We start from the raw sequence: 19,941 nt of genomic DNA on the forward strand, positions 1-19,941 counted from the left end.
GTCCCCCTGTAGCCACAAAAGTCATTAGTGACGAGACTAATTAACAAAGAGTGAGACAGTCATGCACACACAGGCCCATCTCTGGAGCACATCTGCATTCCTTCATCCACCCACAACGACAAATTATGATTTATTTTTTTGTAGAGAAAGGGAAGTGGTGTCTAAAATATTTTTGGGGGCTAATTCCGGCATTGCTTGTTCCACCTTTTTGAGTTCCACCTTGCATGTTTTTCAATATTTAGTTGAGTTGCTAAGTAGTGAGTTGCTAAGCACGGAACAGAGCGGATGACGGAGCCTGATAGTCAGAAAGCCTGTAGCCAAGAGGCATTTGGGGTAAATCCCAAAGAACCACTGGCCACTTGCCAGCTTTCCATTCATACCTCCTGCTACACACACTGAACACACACACTTGTTTCTCTCACTCTCGTTCTCCCTCTCTCACACACACACTGTACACACACACTTGTTTCTCTCCCTCTCGTTCTCCCTCTCTCACACACACACTGCAGCCATGTCTCCTGATTAAGACAAGGGATGCTAATAAAACCTGACTGCTGGAGCGCTGTCCCAGGAGCCCTGTCTGTGACTGGTGATAACCTTAGCAGTTACATGCCCACAACAGTTTCCCTTATCTCCCTTTGAACTAATGCCTCTTTTTAAATAGGACTCAGTCTGGGTCTGTGGAGGGCGTGGCAGAGGAGCAGGATCCCTTCCCAGCTGAACTGTCTGTATACCCTGATGTCCTGACCCCAGAGGTGCTGCATTGTACACCAGCTAACCAGGTGGAGGTTCACAGAGACTCTCAGACAGGTGAGAGCAACAAATCTCCCTATCGACTCTCCACTAGAATGTCTCTTTCTGCCAGAGAAGGTGGATCGACATTTGTCCTAATTCTCCCCAAACTCTCCTACTGTGACTGAATTTCAAGTGTGACACACAGTGTTGATCTACATTAGCCTAATCTGCTCGCTCAGTCTGCCAAGTCTCCTGTAGGAACAGTGGACATGCCAGGGAGGCTAGGCATCTGGCACACACAGAGAGCCAGGATGGAGTATGGCTGGGCCTCATGCTGAACCTCTCCCTGTGTATGTGTCCCAAATGGCACCCTATTCCCTATATAGTGCACTACTTTTGACCAGGGCACTATGTAGGGAATAGGCTGCCATTTGGGACACACAGGCACTCTGTTTGTCAGTAATGATCATTTCCCCCATGTCTCGCTCCATCTCACTGTCTCGCTCCCCCCACCCCCACACCTCTCTTTCCTCCACTCAGACGCTAAAAGGAACTGTGGTAAAGACCAGGGGGAGGCCATTGTGGATGAGGAGGCCATTCTGAGTCTGTTGGAAAGCAGCCAGACCTTCCTCTCCCAGAGATCCAGCCACGCCCCCTTATTAGGTAGGAAAACAAACCGCACTGATTACTGTGTTCATTTGGTCTATGGAGAACAGCATATCCAGCTGATCTTATGTAATTTTAATGGAAAAAATCTGTATTTAATCAACATATTGTTTATATAGCATAGCTAGCGCCAGGAGATTGATCTGACCATATGACCTGACCAGGAAAAGCTCCGGGCCCTAGTTATAACTCCAGCCCATAAGAAAAGCATCTAAGTATGGAGCTGATTGACCTCCGAGGTAATTTCCCCTTATCATGCTGTGTTTGCTGTGTGCGTGTTGCAGATAGCAGCCAGAACCATGCCATGGTGGACCTGCTGGCAGGCCTGGAGGATGATGGGTACAGAGCAGCCCATATGAGGCAGAACTTCCAGCATTCTCTGCCCGGGGGAGGGAGCGCTCACTACAACAGTGACGAGGAGGAGGAGGGGCCAGAGCTAGAGAGGGAGGAGGCAGAACTCAGTCTGATGATGTCACAGAGATGGGACAGCGACCTCTCAGAACCGTCTTCTAGACAGAGGTGACTCATTTTTGTTTCTTTGCCTTGTTCTTTTTGCTCAATATGAATGAATTATGAGTTAAATGAAGAAAACAAATCTATTAAATGAAATTAAGAAAACAAATGAAATGAAGAAAACAAATCTAATTACAGCATTCTTTGAAAAAATGCATGTCATCTATCTTGTGCCCCAGTTTTCATGCTTATTTCTTGAGGAGCTGGATTCCTCTTGTCACTGAAGTCACATGTAAACAGTAAACGCAGATGTTAGGCAGTCGGATGAAGGTCATCTGCGGTGAGCCGTGACTGAATAGTTTAAGCGACGCCTCATTGTTTAATCAATGTCTCTGTTACCTCGCTCTAGACCTGGTGTGAAGGATGCAGAGGAGAGCTTCAGTGACGAGCCCCAGGAATCCTCCGATGAGGAGATGGAAAGGAGGGGGGACAACTCTCTCTCTGCCAATCTGTCCATTTCTCAGCTGGACGGCGCTGCGGACGAGAACAGTGGTGAGTTATGAGAACGTAATGATAATAAACTACATATATCACGTCTAAGATTGTGTCATTGAGGCTTTCCTTTGATTCTTGTCACAGTATTGATATGTTATATCTGCTCTCCATAGATTCATTGTTAACGGACAAAGGCTCCAGGACCCACTCGTCCCTCACCGTCACAGACACGATCCTTGGGAAGAGAAACCCCTTTCCTGGGGAGACTGTCCACCTGGAGCCCCTGTCCTCCACCAAGGTCCTCCTGGAGTGCAAACACCCTGAGCATAGGCAGGCCCACTCACAGGACGCAGAGGAACCAGCCAATAAGCACTTCGTCGTCCAGGACAGTCACCAGTGCTCCACGGTGTTCAAGGTGAATAAAGAGAGACCTTATATCCAGCCGGTCAAACACCCCATCCCCTGTAATATCGCCAACCAGGCTGAGGTTTCTCAGATCTGTGTGGACAAAATGGACGTTGTTCGGCCTTTGTACACCTATGAGAAGAAGACGATGGCTCTGGAGGAGTCAGACCTGGGCGTCTTTCCGTTCAGCAACAGGAAGATCACCCAGAGCAGGAAGAAGTACAGCAGTATGAAGAACGTCGAGAAGAATCGTTTGTCCATCCTGCAGAACCACAGGAGCTTCTCCCTGTGTTACTCTGAGCTGAGGAACTGCCCCAGCACGACAGATCTAGAGCTGGGTCAGAAAGGCTGTAAAAGACCAATCCTGAGAAACAGTATAAACCCAACTCCCTGCCCCATAGAAGAGGACAAGCTCCTGGCCCCGTTGGAGGGCGAGATGGGCCAGGACAGCGAAGACGGCGACATGGGTGAGCTGAAGATCCGGTACGAGGACTATCAGGAGAACAAGACTGAGAGGACCATAGTAGCCCAGCAGGAGGCGCACTATAAGTTTTTCCCCAGTGTTATTCTCTCCAACTGCCTAACCAGGCCAGCTAAGAAGGTAGTGGGCAACAAGCTGACCCATGGCTGTGCTAAGCTAGAGCAGTCAGAGACACGCAGGTCAAGGCTAAAGCTTGGCAAGAGGTCTTTGGCTGCTGCAACCCAGAAGGCTAATGCGTACGCTGGGGAAACCCCAGCCTCTGACACCCAAGTCAGCACAGCCTTTATGGCCATCACGCCTACTTGTCCAAAGAGCACGGACGCCGAGGAGAAGCCAGTCACAGTGGCAAAGTCAGTCGTAGTGGGGACTGGACCCACAGAACCACTGCCAGAATCCCCTGCCCTGGCCCCTACCCCTCTACCAGCCCCTATCGCTTCCCCTGCACCGGCCCCAGTCCCTGCCATTCTGAATGAGGCGTCTGTGGAGGGCAGGTTGGCCCCACTGCTTGAGCTCCCTGCTAAAGTAACCTGCACCAAAGCCTCAGGTCTGCCTGGCAGCAAGTACACCCTGAGGGCCAAACGCAAGATGAGCTACGACAGCAGCGAGGACGGGGAACAGTCGGTATCCTCTCGCATGAAACACCCTCTGGCCCTCCGAGACCGCTTCAAAGAAAACTACGTCCTCAGCACGCAGGAACTAAAGTACCAGAAACGACGGAAGATGTACAGAAAGGAGCCAAGGGAGCCGCCCATCATCATCAAATATATAATCATCAACCGGTTCAAAGGTCAAAAGAACATGTTGGTGAAGATGGCCAAGGTGAGCGCTAAGGAGCAGCGGGTGGTGCTGACACCTGACAGAGTGGAGACGTACACAAAAATGTCCCCCATCAAGACCTTCTGGCCTAAGGTTCCACAGTCTTGTGCGGTCAAGTTCCCTCTCAGTGAGCCCAAGGCTAGTAAGAAACATCCCAAACGAAAGGCCAAGGTCAACACCACCACTAAGAAAACGGTCAACAGCCCACCCAGAGTCCGAGTTAGGCAAGGGGATGAGAGGCCTAGAAGGACTAGAGGCCTTAGAAAAACCTTGACTCCCTCTCTGCCATGCCCCTGGCCATGTTACTGTGAACTGGCCGATGACCACATCACTGAGTACACTGATGTGATGGTGGAGTTGGGTTATCGATCTGAGAGATCCCTTAGCCCTGTTGATTCAACCCCACCCCGGTGTTGGTCCCCCAGTGACCCCCTTATGGAAGCCATAAGTTCTGATCGGTTGGTGAACCGATTAAATGATCCCTGTCTCACTTCTGTTTGTCAGGAACCCCCCCCAGAGTCGTTAGGCCGAGGCGTGCGGAACCGCAGCCGGACTGCTAAACCTAGAAATGTAACCTCTACCAGCCCAAGAAGACGGATTAAGCTTTCAGAGGAAGTCAAAAAGGAGAGCACGGCGAGAAGGAAAAGTACTATTGGGACTCCAAGGAGGAGAAAGAAAGTTCTAGAAACAGTTGATGGAACTAGTGTGGGTGGTGTCTGTACTACTACCATCAGCACAAGAACGAGGAGGCCTCGGAGGAAGAAGCAGGCAGAAGGGCCTGAACAGCCCCCTGTAAGAAGCAGAGACTGTGACAGTTCCCAGCACCTCTTCCCAGAGGGTGAGCTGCCTTCTACTGAATCCTCCTCAGGGGACATACCACCCTTTCAGAAGCTAGCAAGCAAAACCAGCCAAATCATTGACGGCTCTAAATCCCTAACCCAGTTCTCGCAGTCTATTGAACCAAAGTCTGAGGACTGTGAAAGCTCCATCATGGAGGTGAACCAAAGCTTTGCTCTTGAATTCGTCCAAATGCAGCCCGACCAACCGCAGGGTTGTGCTGTGAAGGCAGACACTACTGCTGATGAATGGACATCCCAACAGGTTAAATCCCCAACCCAGGTGGAGGACAGAAAGGGCACCCCCAAAGCAGAGTCCCCCCACTCAGGCCTTCGGAATGGGAAGACCTTACCTGAGGACATCTCTGGCCTGGCTGTTCTGAAGAAGCTCCAGCAGAGAGGCGGGCAGTGCCTTTCCACTACAACACAGCCCCCTGGCTCCACACCAGACCCTGCTGCAGCCAAGCCATCAAGAGCCAGGAGGGCTCCCTCAGCCACCCCACGGAAACCCCGGGCCCCAAGAACTACAAATGCCAAGGAGGGGAAACCCAGAAGCAGGGAGGAGAAGGCGAACTCTCAGCCAGAGGTACCTGTAAAGCAAAAGCCCCCCATGTCAGATGGCGGTCCAGTGTTCCTGTCAGACCCAGGCCTGGACAGCTGTTACTCCATAGAGGACAGCCTGTCCCCAGAGCTCCCACACAACTACAACTTTGACATCAACGCCATTGGTATCGGTAGCCAGGCAGAGTTCTCCAGCCTGTACATGGGCAGCCAGTTTGTTCTGACCGACAAGAACCTGCCTCAGAAGTTCCTGAGTGACATCACCCAGGAGGCGGTACCTGCCTTGGCGCTGAGCTTAGAGACGAGGCCCGAGGTGCTGTTTGGCTCAGGGGAGGAGCTCCAAGAAAGCTTGTCCGGACCTCTGACTCCTGAACTCTTTGACAAGCCAAAAAATGGCGAATTTGTGTCCAATCATCGATCACCTCTGGACTCTGAGAGGTTACCAAGGAGCAGAGAGTGGGGAACGTCTCTGGGCAAACTCCACAGCCTCAGCCACTTCCAGGGCTTTCACTGTGAGAGGAAAGAGCTGCTGTTCTCTGCCTTTGACCCCATCTTACCACTGCCTTTGAGCTCTGCGTCTTTCGCAGACAACGAAGGGTTGCAGACTGGAGACCTACTGGAGGGGAATTATGCTTTTACATCGACCACGCCCTGTAGTTCGCCACGCTCCTTTAGCTCTCTATCCCAGGTGAAGGTCATCAGCCAGCTCCTCAGAGGGACAGGGGGGGGAGCCCACATCCTCAAGCCCCTCATGTCCCCTCCCAGTCGGGAAGAGATCCTCACCACCCTCCTGGACCTGGAGATGTCTGAGGTCACCTTCCAGGAGCCCTTCTACAGCAACCCCTCAGACGCCCCAGGGAAACCCAGGTAAAATCACTAAACTCACAGGATTACTTTAAAAGCACTTTATGACAGCTACAGTGAGGGGGAAAAGTATTTGATCCCCTGCTGATTTTGTACGTTTGCCCACTGACAAAGAAATTATCAGTCTATAATTTTAATGGTAGGTTTATTTGGACAGTGAGAGACAGAATAACAACAAAGAAATCCAGAAAAACGCATGTCAAAAATGTTATAAATTGATTTGCAGTTTAATGGGGGAAATAAGTATTTGACCCCCTCAATCAGAAAGATTTCTGGCTCCCAGGTGTCTTTTATACAGGTAACGAGCTGAGATTAGGAGCACACTCTTAAAGGGAGTGCTCCTAATCTCAGTTTGTTACCTGTATAAAAGACATCTGTCCACAGAAGCAATCAATCAGATTCCAAACTCTCCACCATGGCCAAGACCAAAGAACTCTCCAAGGATGTCAGGGACAAGATTGTAGACCTACACAAGGCTGGAATGGGCTACAAGACCATCGCCAAGCAGCTTGGTGAAAAGGTGACAACAGTTGATGCGATTATTCCCAAATGGAAGAAACACAAAATAACTGTAAATCTCCCTCGGCCTGGGGCTCCATGCAAGATCTCACCTCGTGGAGTTGCAATGATCATGAGAACGGTGAGGAATCAGCCCAGACCTACACGTGAGGATCTTGTCAATGATCTCAAGGCAGCTGGGACCATAGTCACCAAGAAAACAATCGGTAACACACTACGCCGTGAAGGACTGAAATCCTGCAGCGCCCGCAAGGTCCCCCTGCTCAAGAAAGCACATATGCATGCCTGAAGTTTGCTAATGAACATCTGAATGATTCAGAGGACAACTGGGTGAAAGTGTTGTGGTCAAATGAGACCAAAATGGAGCTCTTTGGAATCAGCTGGACTCGCCGTGTTTGGAGGAGGAGGAATGCTGCCTATGACCCCAAGAACACCATCCCCACCGTCAAACATGGAGGTGGAAACATTATGCTTTGGGGGTGTTTTTCTGCTAAGGGGACAGGACAACTTCACCACATCAAAGGGATGATGGACGGGACCATGTACCGGGTGAGTATCTTGGGTGAGAACCTCCTTCCCTCAGCCAGGGCATTGAAAATTGGTCGTGGATGGGTATTCCAGCATGACAATGACCCAAAACACATGGCCAAGTTAACAAAGGAGTGGCTCAAGAAGAAGCACATTAAGGTCCTGGAGTGGCCTAGCCAGTCTCCACACCTTAATCCCAGAGCAAATCTGTGGAGGGAGCTGAAAGTTTGAGTTGCCAAACGTCAGCCTCGAAACCTTAATGATTTAGAGAAGATCTGCAAAGAGGAGTGGGACAAAATCCCTCCTGAGATGTGTGCAAACCTGGTGGCCAACTACAAGAAACATCTGACCTCTGTGATTGCCAACAAGGGTTTTGCCACCAAGTACTAAATCATGTTTTGCAGAGGGGTCAAATACTTATTTCCCTCATTAAAATGAAAATTAATTTATAACATTTTTGACGTGCGCTTTTCTGGATTTTTTTGTTGTTATTCTGTCTCGCACTGTTCAAATAAACCTACCATTAAAATTATAGATGGATCATTTCTTTGTCAGTGGGCAAATGTACAAAATCAGCAGGGGATCAAATACTTTTTACCCTCACTGTACTGATGTGAAAATGGCTTTAGAAATACATGTGATTGATTTGATTTAAGGGTTGGAATGACACAATAGATATCTATGATTGGCAATATTATGCCTTATCACAGCCTCATCAATCATTCCATCATTAATGTCCATTTTCAAATCTCCAGGGAGGTTGGTGGGCGTAAGCTGATGGTGGAGACCAAGTTGGCCAAGGAGCTGGCTGAGTTCAACGGGGACCTGTGCCTGGAGGGGCTACAGTTCTGGAAGACAGCCTTCTCTACCATGACCCGGGCCGGCTCCTCTCACACACTGGGAGCAGAGGACACCAGAGACCAGGGCCAGCTCAGCCCCTCTTCAGCCGGGGACCAGAAGGTCATCCTGGTGCCTTGCATGAGTGCCCCCAGGCGGGAACGCGTCCAGCTATGGCTGGATGCCAGAAAACAGTACGAGCATCTGCAGAGGGGCAGGAGAGACATGGGAGAACTGGAGAGGGGAAGGTTGGAACAGGTAAGAGAAGAGCAGCAAACAGACAGGACTGAACAGCCCGCTCCGTTCCATTGTTCAGCATTGGAGGACGAGGAGGAGTTTGAGAAGCTCTCAGGTATGAGGACTCGGAGGGAGAGGAGGAATGATCTGTCCCTACAGACATCACCTGTTGGAGGGGTGGAAACTCAGGACATTCCCAGAGGAGTGAAGCCTGTACTGGACATTAACATCAGAGACTCTGAGGAGGAGTACTTTGGTAAATCCATCTCTCCACACCTGCTGCCATGGCAGGAGCCCACGCAGCACAGTCCCTCAGGACCAGACGCAGTAGAGGGAGAGAGGAGAGGGTCAGATCGAGGGTTACCCCTGTCCCCCAGGCTCTGCACCTCTCCAGAGAGGAGGGAGGAGAAGCACTTCCTCAGTCCCTCTCCCTTCCCTTCCATGAAGCCCAGGGGGGACGGGGAGTGTACCAGCCCCCAGCTCCACAGCACCCCAGTCCTTAGGCGACACAAAGGCAGGGATGAGTCGGAGACTGTGTGCAGCACAGAAGGTGCTGAAGGTAAGCCCCTTTATTCCCCGGCCGCAGGCTATTAGCAGCTGTCACTCTTCATCCTGCCTCAGCCGCCAACGTTAACTCAGACCATGGAAAATTACATTAGCGATAGCATCCGCTATAACCTTTTATTTTACTCCAACTTTCTTTCTTACCTCAGTGGGAAATTGTTATGGCTGCCATAAACAACTACATAATTGACTAATCAAGCATACCAGAATTGTAAATCTGTCGCAATTAGTTTTAATAGGAGGAAGCCGTCTGCATGCAGTGGTTTTGTCCTCTGGAATGTCATTATGCGTCGCACCACCCCACCCCGATCCTTAGTTCATTTTGGGGTTTCTGTTATGGTTTCTCTTCCAGACGCAGAGTCCACGTCTCAGAGACTGCAGCACAGGAGAGGGGAACACACAGACACCCTGAGGAGAGTGCTACTGACCACACAGAGGAAGGTCAGGACAAACGCACAGAATTTAAGCTCCTGTTCATTTAGGTCATTCCCTCCAATGATCATTTGGTGTTTTGTTGATGGTGGTGAAAAAGCCGTCTCAGGCGCCATTCCAGAATCTCTCATAAGTGTTCAATTGGGTTGAGATCTGGTGACTAAGACGGCCATGGCATATGGTTTACATCGTTTTCATGCTCATCAAACCATTCAGTGACCACTCATGCCCTGTGTATCGGGGCATCGTCATCCTATGGGGGCATAGCCTTGGTAGTCAAAATAATGGCCTGCCCAGTATTTGTATGTAAGACCCTAAGCATCGGGGCTCCCAAGTGGCGCAGCGGTCTAAGGCACTGCATCTCAGTGCAAGAGGCATCACTACAGTCCCTGGTTCCAATCCAGGCTGAGTCACATCTGGCCGTGATAGGGCGGCACACAATTGGCCCAGCATCGTCCAGGTTTGGCCGTGGTAGCCCGTCATTATAAATAAGAATTTGCTCTTAACCGGCTTGCCTAGTTAAATAAATGTTAAAGAAATACAAATAAAAGAATAATGGGACGTTCACGAACCACATCTATGTGGAAGATCCTGCTATACTGTATACTTTTTATTTATTTTATTTAAGGGGTGGCTTAATATTGTGGTAAGAATGTTCTTGTCTGCATCATTTCCAATCCCCCATATATTTTTGGGGTAAATATATATATATATATATATATATATATATATATATATATATATATATATATATATATATATATATATATATATATATATATATATATATATATATATATTGTATATATATATATACATGCATACATACATATACACATATACATACACATACATACTTTTTTTTAGAATATACCTTTATTACCACCCTACCACCCTTCCCCCAATTGGAGTAAACCAATAAACACTTAGGCTTCTACCTTCAGTTGATATATCTTATACACATTTTACAGACACAATCTATTTTACAATAGTTATATTTAGTTTGTTGTTAGTCCTTCCTCTATTTCTGATGTCCATCCAGTTTGATTTCTATTTGTAACTGTGCTATTTCGCAACATTTCTGAACCTATATACATTTTACAGACCCCGTATGTTTTACATTGGTTATCTTGTTATTAGTCCCACCCTTCAGCTCCATTCAACCTCTCCCATCTATCTCTCAACATCATCCATTTCGGATTTCTATTTGCCATATATTTTTCAACTGTGCAGTGATGCTTCACAAAATTAGTGAACCTTTCTATTCACAGAGCTTCTACAGATTGTAAATTAAAAATATGTTTTTTTGCTAAAATAATTATTATATTATTGATTGATAGATAGCATTACTGGGTGATTTTAAAAGCCATAATCTATCTGCAGCATTAGTTCTAGGCAAATGCTGCAATTCTTCAGCCATTCCTTGACCTGTGACCGAAAACAAGCTACATATGGACAATACCAAAATAAATGATCTAATGACTCTGCCTCCTCACAGCAGAATCTGCAGAGCTGGGAAGATTGTATCTCCCATATATATAACATTCTATTAGTTGACAGAATTTTGTATAGTAATTTAAATTGAAAAATTTGAAGTTTTGAATCCGGCGTTGTTTTGCGTATCAGTTCATAAACCATGTGTCGTGGAATGGGTACATCCAAAATCTCTTCCCAACTATTTAGCTATTTATATGGCATAGCTATCAGTTTGTTTGTCCTTAATTAAATTAAATTGATATATGTTTTTATTTATCACACTTTTCTTTAACCATTTATGTTTTTTAATACAGGGCCGACATACAAGTTCCTTACTTTTTCCCCCTTTTCCCCTTCTACTATTAATTGGTTGTAATTTTGGGTGGAGCAGACATTTCCATATGCCTGCGTTAGCTGCATGTGTGAGAACTCCACCAGTCCTATTTATGATTAAAATTAAAGCTTTTTTTTTTTAAATTCTTCGAAAAATATGTTTTTTTAATCAATGAGTATATTTGAGTTTAACCACAATATTTGTTGTATTATTTGTTCTGTCTTTTCAGGTAGATTAAACTGAAATTGCAACCAACTTTCTAAGGTTTGTTTAAAAAATCAAGATATTTTGGAGATGATTTCCTTTTCAAACAACCGAAAGGGAGCAGGTGTAATCTGAATAAAGGGGAAAAGGCCCTTCTTGAACATAGGATGAGACATTCAAACCAATTTATTAGAGTACCAGTTTGGATTTAAGTATAACTTTTCTATGACTGATGCCTTAAGTGAGAGGTCTAATGCTTTAATATTTAATCATTTCTGCCCTCCGAATTCATATTCGTTATATAAATAGGCCGTTTTCATTTTGTCTGGCTTGCCGTTCCAAATAAAATGGATTTTTTTTTGTTCATATAATTTAAAAAACAGGTCACTAGGTGTAGGCAAAACCATGAGCAAATAGGTCAACTGTGATATAACTAAAGAGTTAATCAGGGTGATTTTTCCACAAATTGACAGGTATTTTCCTTTCCATGGTAGCAAGATCTTATCTATTTTTGCTAACTTTCTATTTTTTTTTATTGGAGTGAGATCTTTGTATCCCTAATTTACTCAAGTGTTTGCATTATTTTTGTCAGTTACCTATGTTGGCCTCAATATACCTGGATGAGCAATGTACAGTTTTAGAATATTGATGAACAGCATCAATCAAGTAAATGGCCCAAAACAAATGTCAGATTTCACGTAATTAAACAAATATTTTTAGCATTTACTTGATCCGCCCTGATACGCTGTTCTGTCTTTAATGTGATGTGAATAAGCTTTCCCCCTGTTCCCCATCCCCAGAACCAGTTTGCTGCTTTGAACGCTCCAAAGAAAGACAACTCTCAGATCGAGGGCCCCAGCATCAGCAATTCATACGGATTCAAAGTCAGCTTGCAGAACCTCCAGGACGCTAAAGCCCTGCACGAGGTGAGACACTCACACACACACACACAGAGATTGACTAACTGACAGACACACACACACTTCCCACTGACTCAGCTGTTTTCTCACTGACAAACACACACACAATGTAGTTGTAAGGAAGGAATGTGACATCTTGCTTGTCTTTCATCTGTAGGTGCAGCACCTGACGTTGATGAGCATGGAGCTTCACGTGCGGACCCGGCGGGACCTGGAACCCGACCCCGAGTTTGACCCCATATGTGCCTTATTCTACTGCTTCAGCTCTGACGCACCTTTACCTGACTCAGACAAGACCCAGCTGACTGGGGCCATCGTGGTAGACAAGGACTGCCAGGAGAGTGGCCAAGGTGATGGGTCACGCACCCTGTCCCTCCTGCCAAGTTCTGGATGGACCACACTTATCTGACCTTCAAGTATTGTTGTATTGTGTTCATGGTCATTGTGCTTAGATTTGAAAGGACCGTGTATGGCTGTGTTTACACAGGCAGCCCAAATCTGATCTTTTGCCAAATTATGGGCAACATATCTGATGTGATTGGTCAAAATACCAATTAGTGGCAAAAAAAGATCCGAATTGGACTGCCTGTGTAAATGCAGCCTATATGTTTGTGATGTACAGTTGAAGTCAGAAGTTTACATACACTTAGGTTGAAGTCATTAAAACTCGTTTCTCAACCACTCCACAAATTTCTTGTCAACAAACTATAGTTTTGGCAAGTCGGTTAGGACATCTACTTTGTGCATGACACAAGTAATTTTTCCAACAATTGTTTACAGAAAGATTATTTCACTTATAATTCACTGTATTACAATTCCAGTTGGTCAGACGTTTACATACACTAAGTTGACTGTGTGTTTAAACAGCTTAGAAAATTCCAGAAAATGGTGTCATGGCTTTAGAAGCTTCTGATAGGCTAATTGACATCATTTGAGTCAATTGGAGGTGTACCTGTGGATGTATTTCACAATGCTTACCTTCAAACTCCGTGCCTCTTTGCTTGACATCATGGGAAATCAAAAGAAATCAGTCAAGACCTCAGAAAAAAAATTGTAGACCTCGACAAGTCTGGTTCATCCTTGGGAGCAATTTCCAAACGCCTGAAGGTACCACGTTCATCTGTACAAACAATAGTAAGCAAGTATAAACACCATGGGACCACGCAGGCATCATACTGCTCAGGAAGGAGACGCATTCTGTCTCCTAGAGATGAACGTACTTTGGTGTGAAAAGTGCAACTCAATCCCAGAACAACAGTAAAGGACCTTGTGAAGATGCTGGAGGAAACCGGTACAAAAGTATCTATATCGACAGTAAAACAAGTCTTATATCGACATAACCTGAAAGGCCGCTCAGCAAGGAAGAAGCCACTGCTTGTAACTGCACATAGGGACAAAGATCATACTTTTTGGAGAAATGCCCTCTGGTCTGATGAAACAAAAATAGAACTGTTTGGCCATAATGACCATCGTTATGTTTGTAGGGAAAAGGGGGAGGCTTGCAAGCCGAAGAACGCCATCCCAACGTGAAGCACGGGGGTGGCAGCATCATGTTGTGGGGGTGCTTTGCTGCAGGAGAAACTGGTGCACTTCACAAAGCAGATAGCATCATGAGGTTGGGAAATTATATGGATATATTGAAACATCTCAAGACATCAGTTAACGTTTGGTCGCAAAAGATCTTCCAAATGGACAATGACACCAAGCATACTTTCAAAGTTGTGGCAAAATGGCTTAAGGACAACAGAGTTTAGGTATTGGAGTGGCCATCACAAAGCCCTGACCTCAATCTTAGTTACACAAGACCTGTCAGGAGGAATGGGCCAAAATTGACCCAACTTATTGTGGGAACCTTGTGGAAGGCTACCCGAAACATTTGACCCAATTTAAAGGCAATGCTACCAAATACTAATTGAGTGTATGTAAACATCTGACCCACTGCGAATGTGATGAAAGAAATGAAAGCTGAAATATATAATTCTCTCTACTATTATTTTCTGACATTTCACATTCTTAAAATAAAGTGGTGATCCTAACTGACCTAATAAACAGGGAATTTTTACTATGATTAAATGTCAGGAATTGTGAAAAACAGAGTTTAAATGTATTTGGCTAAGGTGTATGTAAACTTCCGACTTCAACTGTACCTCTATCTGTGTGTGTGCCCTCCCAGGTGTCAGAGGAACAGCACCCCTGCTGGTAAGATCAGGTGTCTCAGGACTGAAGGTCACCTACGCCGTGAATGAGAAGCAGATGTTCCAGGAAGTTGTCACTGTCATAAGAAGGTACAGTAAAGCACTCGCCAGCTTCTGGTTCTAAAGAGCTGAAATTAGTTGGTTCGTTGGCCATCCCTATGGGGGAAATGAATGAATTGGGTTTTGGGATGAACAGCGAAAATAAGTTACGAAGTTAACATAGTCTTAGTAGCTCTTAAAAATGTTGTTTTATGAGATATCAGTCAGCTTGTTCTGATTTATATAAAATGCTTTGAAATTCACAAAAAGTGTCGTTAGCTGATGAAGATGATCTCATAGAACAAAATGTATAAGATCTCCTAAACCTGTGTTTATACCACAGACCTTATGTGAAGGTTGACCATGCGGTTGGATTTTAACAGCGAGGAGGCATACGATGAAGATCTGTTTTTCTTGCCAGAGGGAGGCTATTTATTTGCAAGTGGGTATAGCCGGCGAACTTTAAACATTTTAAAAAAACAGGACGATGAACAAAAGGTAGGCTCTAACCAAAGATAACTCGGGATTCAACCATGCCTGTAAAACCGGCCGCATGCCGACCTGTTACCTGTCTGCCTTTCAAATAAAGAAATGACATGCTTCTTGTCGCAATACCCATTACCCAGAATGCATCACAAACCCTACCAATTACCTCATTTACAATCAACTTCAGTAAAGTTATGAAAAAGGTACAGTATACAAACACATTCAGTTAATATATTCCACATAAATATCCCCACATCAATAAGTCAATTAATGTGTGTCTCAAAATGGATCAATGTTTAGAAATACATAATCAGGCAAGACTTTAGCTAATGTGACAGAGGACATAGGACAATCTTATTTTTATTTTATTTGATTTATTTTTGTTGTTGATCCCAAAAACAAAAGCCCTATTCATTTCCCCATAGGCTTTGGCCAACGAGCCAGCATCCGTTAGTTCCTACAAAAAGATGGAATTACTATTGCTCTCTATATTGGCTCCTGTAGATTTGACCTTGATCCTTACTTTGTGAACAAAGAGATCTGAAGCACACAGTAGCATTGTTGCTACACCTAATCGGTTGTAAAACATTTACCTGGGTGCTCATGTTCCCCACACTGATGGCGCATGAAGCACCCCAAACATATTTTGAATTTCAATTAACTTATAAACAGGGGTTTTAATGTATCGTCTACAGTGGCAACTTTAGCATGTAAATGTTGGTGGGGCAAACTCTAACCAATTATTTTTAGATGCATGCAGGCAAATTCACTACATAACATCTTATTATTTTATTCGGCCTGCAGTGCATTCAGAAAGTATTCAGACCCCTTGACTTTTTCCACATTTTGTTACGTTACAGCCTTATTCTAAAATGGATGAAATTGTTATTTTTCCTCATCAATCTACACACAATACCCCATAATTACAAAGCAAAACATGTTTTTAGAAATGTTATCAAATTCATTTAAAATAAAAAGCTGAACTATAACATTTACATAACTATTCAGACCCTTTACTCAGTACTTTTGTTGAAGCACCTTTGGCAGCAATTACAGCCTTGAGTCTTCTTGGGAATGACGCTACAAGCTTGGCACACCTGTATTTGGAGAGTTTCTCACATTCTTTTCTGCATATCCTCTCAAGCTCTTGTCAGGTTGGATGGGGAGGGTCGCTGCACAGCAGGTCAGGTCTCTCAAGAGATGTTCGATCGGGTTCAAGTCCGGGCTCTGGCTTGGCCACTCAAGGACATTCAGAGACTTGTCCTGAAGCCACTCCTGTGTTGTCTTGGCTGTGTGCTTAGGGTTGTTGTCCTGTTGGAAGGTGAACCTTCGTCCCAGTCTGAGGTCCTGAGCGCTCTGGAGCAGGTTTTCATCAAGGATTGCTCTGTACTTTGCTCTGTTCATCTTTCCCTCGATCCTGACTAGTCACCCAGTCCCTGCTGCTGAAAACATCCCCACAGCATGATGCTGCCACCACCATGCATCACCGTAGGGATGGTGCCAGGTTTCCTTCAGATGTGACACTTGGCATTCAGGCCAAAGAGTTCAATCTTGGTTTCATCAGACCAGAGAATCTTGTTTATCATGGTCTGAGAGTCTTTAGCTGCCTTTTGACAAACTCCAAGCGGGCTGTCATGTGCCTTTTACTGAGGAGTGTCTTCCGTCTGGCCACTCTACCATAAAGGCCTGATTGGTGGAGTGCTGCAGAGATGGTTGCCCTTCTGGAAGGTTCTCCCATCTCCACAGATGAACTCTAGAGCTCCTTTAGAGTGACCATCGAGTTCTTTATCACCTCCCTGACCAAGGCCCTTCTCCCCTGATTGCTCAGTTTGGCTGGGCGGCCAACTCTAGGAAGAGTCTTGGTGGTTCTCAACTTTTTCCATTTAAGAATGACGAACACTGGGTTCTTGGTGACCTTCAATGCTGCATTAATTTTTCGGTACCCTTCCCCAAATCTGTGCCTCGACACAATACTGTCTCGGAGCTCTACGGACAACTCCTTCGACCTCATGGTTTGGTTTTTGCTCTGACATGCACATTCAACTGTGGGACCTTATATAGACAGGTGGGTGCCTTTCCAAGTCATGTCCAATCAATTGAATGTACCACTGGTGGACTCCAAGTTGTAGAAACGTCTCAAGGATGATCAATGGAAACCTGAGCTCAATTTTGCGGTTCATAGCATTTGCAAACATTTCTAAAAACCTGTTTTGCCTTGTTATTATGGGGTGTTGTGTGTAGATTGATGAGGAAACATATTTATTTAATCCATTTTAGAATTAGGCTGTAACGTAACAAAAATGTGGCACAAGTAAAGGGGTCTGAATACTTTCCGAATGCATTATCCACTTTTATAGACAATATACCTAGACCCAGACAGCGCATTGCACAAACAAAACAACCCACACAATATCAACTGGAAATACTGGGGTCGAATACTGAACTTTTTGTTGAAATTGTTTTATTTTAATGGGAAGGGAATGGCAATCATGGTTACAGACCCAACAACATTATATAGTATCTCCTCCCCGTGAAGAAAAGCACAAACTATTTATAATACACAATGTAAGCAAAACAAGTAAATCATTCCAACATGGCCTAAAATTATGAATAAGATACTAATGAGAACGATGAGCTGATGAGGCAAGCCGTAATTTCTATTTAAGACGTTAATGAATGAGTATTCAAAATAATAATTTTTTCAGCTCTTTTGAAATGTACAGCTACAGAATTCAGAACATGGGCCGTTCTTACAGTATTCTCCCTGTACACCAAGTCAGAACCGTAGTATAAATCATGGGGGCATATAAGCAGACAATGAGAAAGCTCTTACCATATTCAATGATGACATATCTCCAAAATAGGCTATAGGCTACATGTGCACCACCAAGTCAGAACAGTAGGCTAAATGTTGAGGAGGAAAGAGACCAAATTACTAGGTTGAGGCACATGGACTACTTAACAGCGTACTACACAATATACACTTAGTATTACTTTCTTAGCTACAGTATTCATATCTCCCTATCTCCCTGGCAAATTTACATAATTTATGCAGCAGCATACAGGACATATTTTTGGATCACCGTTGTTGTGCTGTGCTCACTTGAACGAATGTCCTTTGTAATCAAACTTAGTCAGCAAAATCTGGCATTCTCTGGATTTAGGGTGCTTTCAAGACAACTGGGAACTCTTGGGGGGGACAAGGTTGAATTATGACTCCGTGATCTTTAGGTTGGAGCTCTACAAAGAAGCCCGAGTTCCCGGCTTGGAATTCCGAGTTGGATGACTGTTCAAAACGTATTTTCCCAGCCCGACAGCATTGCCAATGTATTTAACTTTTCCTGGCCCATGGTGTTGCGTGTCAATGTTTATCCTTTTTAAGCTTGGAAAAGAGAACCTTTCAGACAGATGTTCTTAAACTCAGACTTGGACCACACACCTCCACCGAATAGCATTGTAAAATAATAGTGAAGACATCAAAACTATGAAATATGGAATCATGTAGTGACCTAAAATGTGTTAAACAAATCAAAATATTTTTTCTATTTTAGATTCAAAGTAGCCACCCTTTGCATTGATGACAGCTTTGCACACTCTTGGCATTCTCTCATCCAGCTTTACCTGGAATGCTTTTTCAAGAGTCTTGTTCCCACATATGCTGAACACTTGTTGGCTGCTTTTCCTTCATTCTGCGGTCCAACTCATCTCAAACCATCTCAATTGGGTTGAGGTTGGATGATTGTGGAGGCCAGGTCATCTGATGCAGCACACCATCACTCTCCTTCTTGGTCAAATAGTCCTTACACAGCCTGGATTTGTGTTGGGTCATTGTCCTGTTGGAAAAACAAATGATAGTCCCGCTAAGTGCAAACCAGATGGGATGGCGTATTGCTGCAGAATGTTGTGGTAGCCATTAGGGTTGCACATTTTGGGGAATATTCAGAGTTGGAAACATTCCGTGGGAATTAACAGGAATATATGCAAATGAATATTAATACCATTTACATGTAGATGTTTTTTGCATTGGATATATTTACCATATATGGAGGCAGAAACAACCTTTTACCTTAACATAAGTAGACATAATTGCAAATGATTAAATCCTTCCAATAAAAATATACAGTGCCTTGCGAAAGTATTCGGCCCCCTTGAACTTTGCGACCTTTTGCCACATTTCAGGCTTCAAACATAAAGATATAAAACTGTATTTTTTTGTGAAGAATCAACAACAAGTGGGACACAATCATGAAGTGGAACGACATTTATTGGATATTTCAAACTTTTTTAACAAATCAAAAACTGAAAAATTGGCCGTGCAAAATTATTCAGCCCCTTTACTTTCAGTGCAGCAAACTCTCTCCAGAAGTTCAGTGAGGATCTCTGAATGATCCAATGTTGACCTAAATGACTAATGATGATAAATACAATCCACCTGCGTGTAATCAAGTCTCCGTATAAATGCACCTGCACTGTGATAGTCTCAGAGGTCCGTTAAAAGCGCAGAGAGCATCACGAAGAACAAGGAACACACCAGGCAGGTCCGAGATACTGTTGTGAAGAAGTTTAAAGCCGGATTTGGATACAAAAAGATTTCCCAAGCTTTAAACATCCCAAGGAGCACTGTGCAAGCGATAATATTGAAATGGAAGGAGTATCAGACCACTGCAAATCTACCAAGACCTGGCCGTCCCTCTAAACTTTCAGCTCATACAAGGAGAAGACTGATCAGAGATGCAGCCAAGAGGCCCATGATCACTCTGGATGAACTGCAGAGATCTACAGCTGAGGTGGGAGACTCTGTCCATAGGACAACAATCATTCGTATATTGCACAAATCTGGCCTTTATGGAAGAGTGGC

General features: G+C 44.7%; 1 protein-coding gene across 3 annotated transcripts in view; it reads left to right on the forward strand.

Annotated features, from left to right (window-relative positions):
- The window catches only part of LOC110529197 (DNA polymerase zeta catalytic subunit), a 112,671-nt gene that overhangs the window by 71,355 nt on the left and 21,375 nt on the right, over positions 1-19,941 (forward strand). For all 3 annotated transcript variants that reach the window (XR_005052823.1, XM_036984919.1, XM_036984920.1), the window contains 10 exons: positions 665-810; positions 1,276-1,398; positions 1,686-1,920; positions 2,264-2,406; positions 2,523-6,315; positions 8,115-8,992; positions 9,350-9,438; positions 12,244-12,369; positions 12,521-12,713; positions 14,537-14,648. Coding sequence is in view for 2 of the 3 variants with exons in the window: in XM_036984919.1 (XP_036840814.1) it covers positions 665-810; positions 1,276-1,398; positions 1,686-1,920; positions 2,264-2,406; positions 2,523-6,315; positions 8,115-8,992; positions 9,350-9,438; positions 12,244-12,369; positions 12,521-12,713; positions 14,537-14,648 (5,838 nt within the window). In the remaining variant the exon portion in view is untranslated. The remainder of the gene's footprint in view (positions 1-664; positions 811-1,275; positions 1,399-1,685; positions 1,921-2,263; positions 2,407-2,522; positions 6,316-8,114; positions 8,993-9,349; positions 9,439-12,243; positions 12,370-12,520; positions 12,714-14,536; positions 14,649-19,941) is intronic.

This window comes from Oncorhynchus mykiss, chromosome 8 (genome assembly GCF_013265735.2).
Source record: "Oncorhynchus mykiss isolate Arlee chromosome 8, USDA_OmykA_1.1, whole genome shotgun sequence".
In the NCBI taxonomy this organism is placed as follows: domain Eukaryota; kingdom Metazoa; phylum Chordata; class Actinopteri; order Salmoniformes; family Salmonidae; genus Oncorhynchus; species Oncorhynchus mykiss.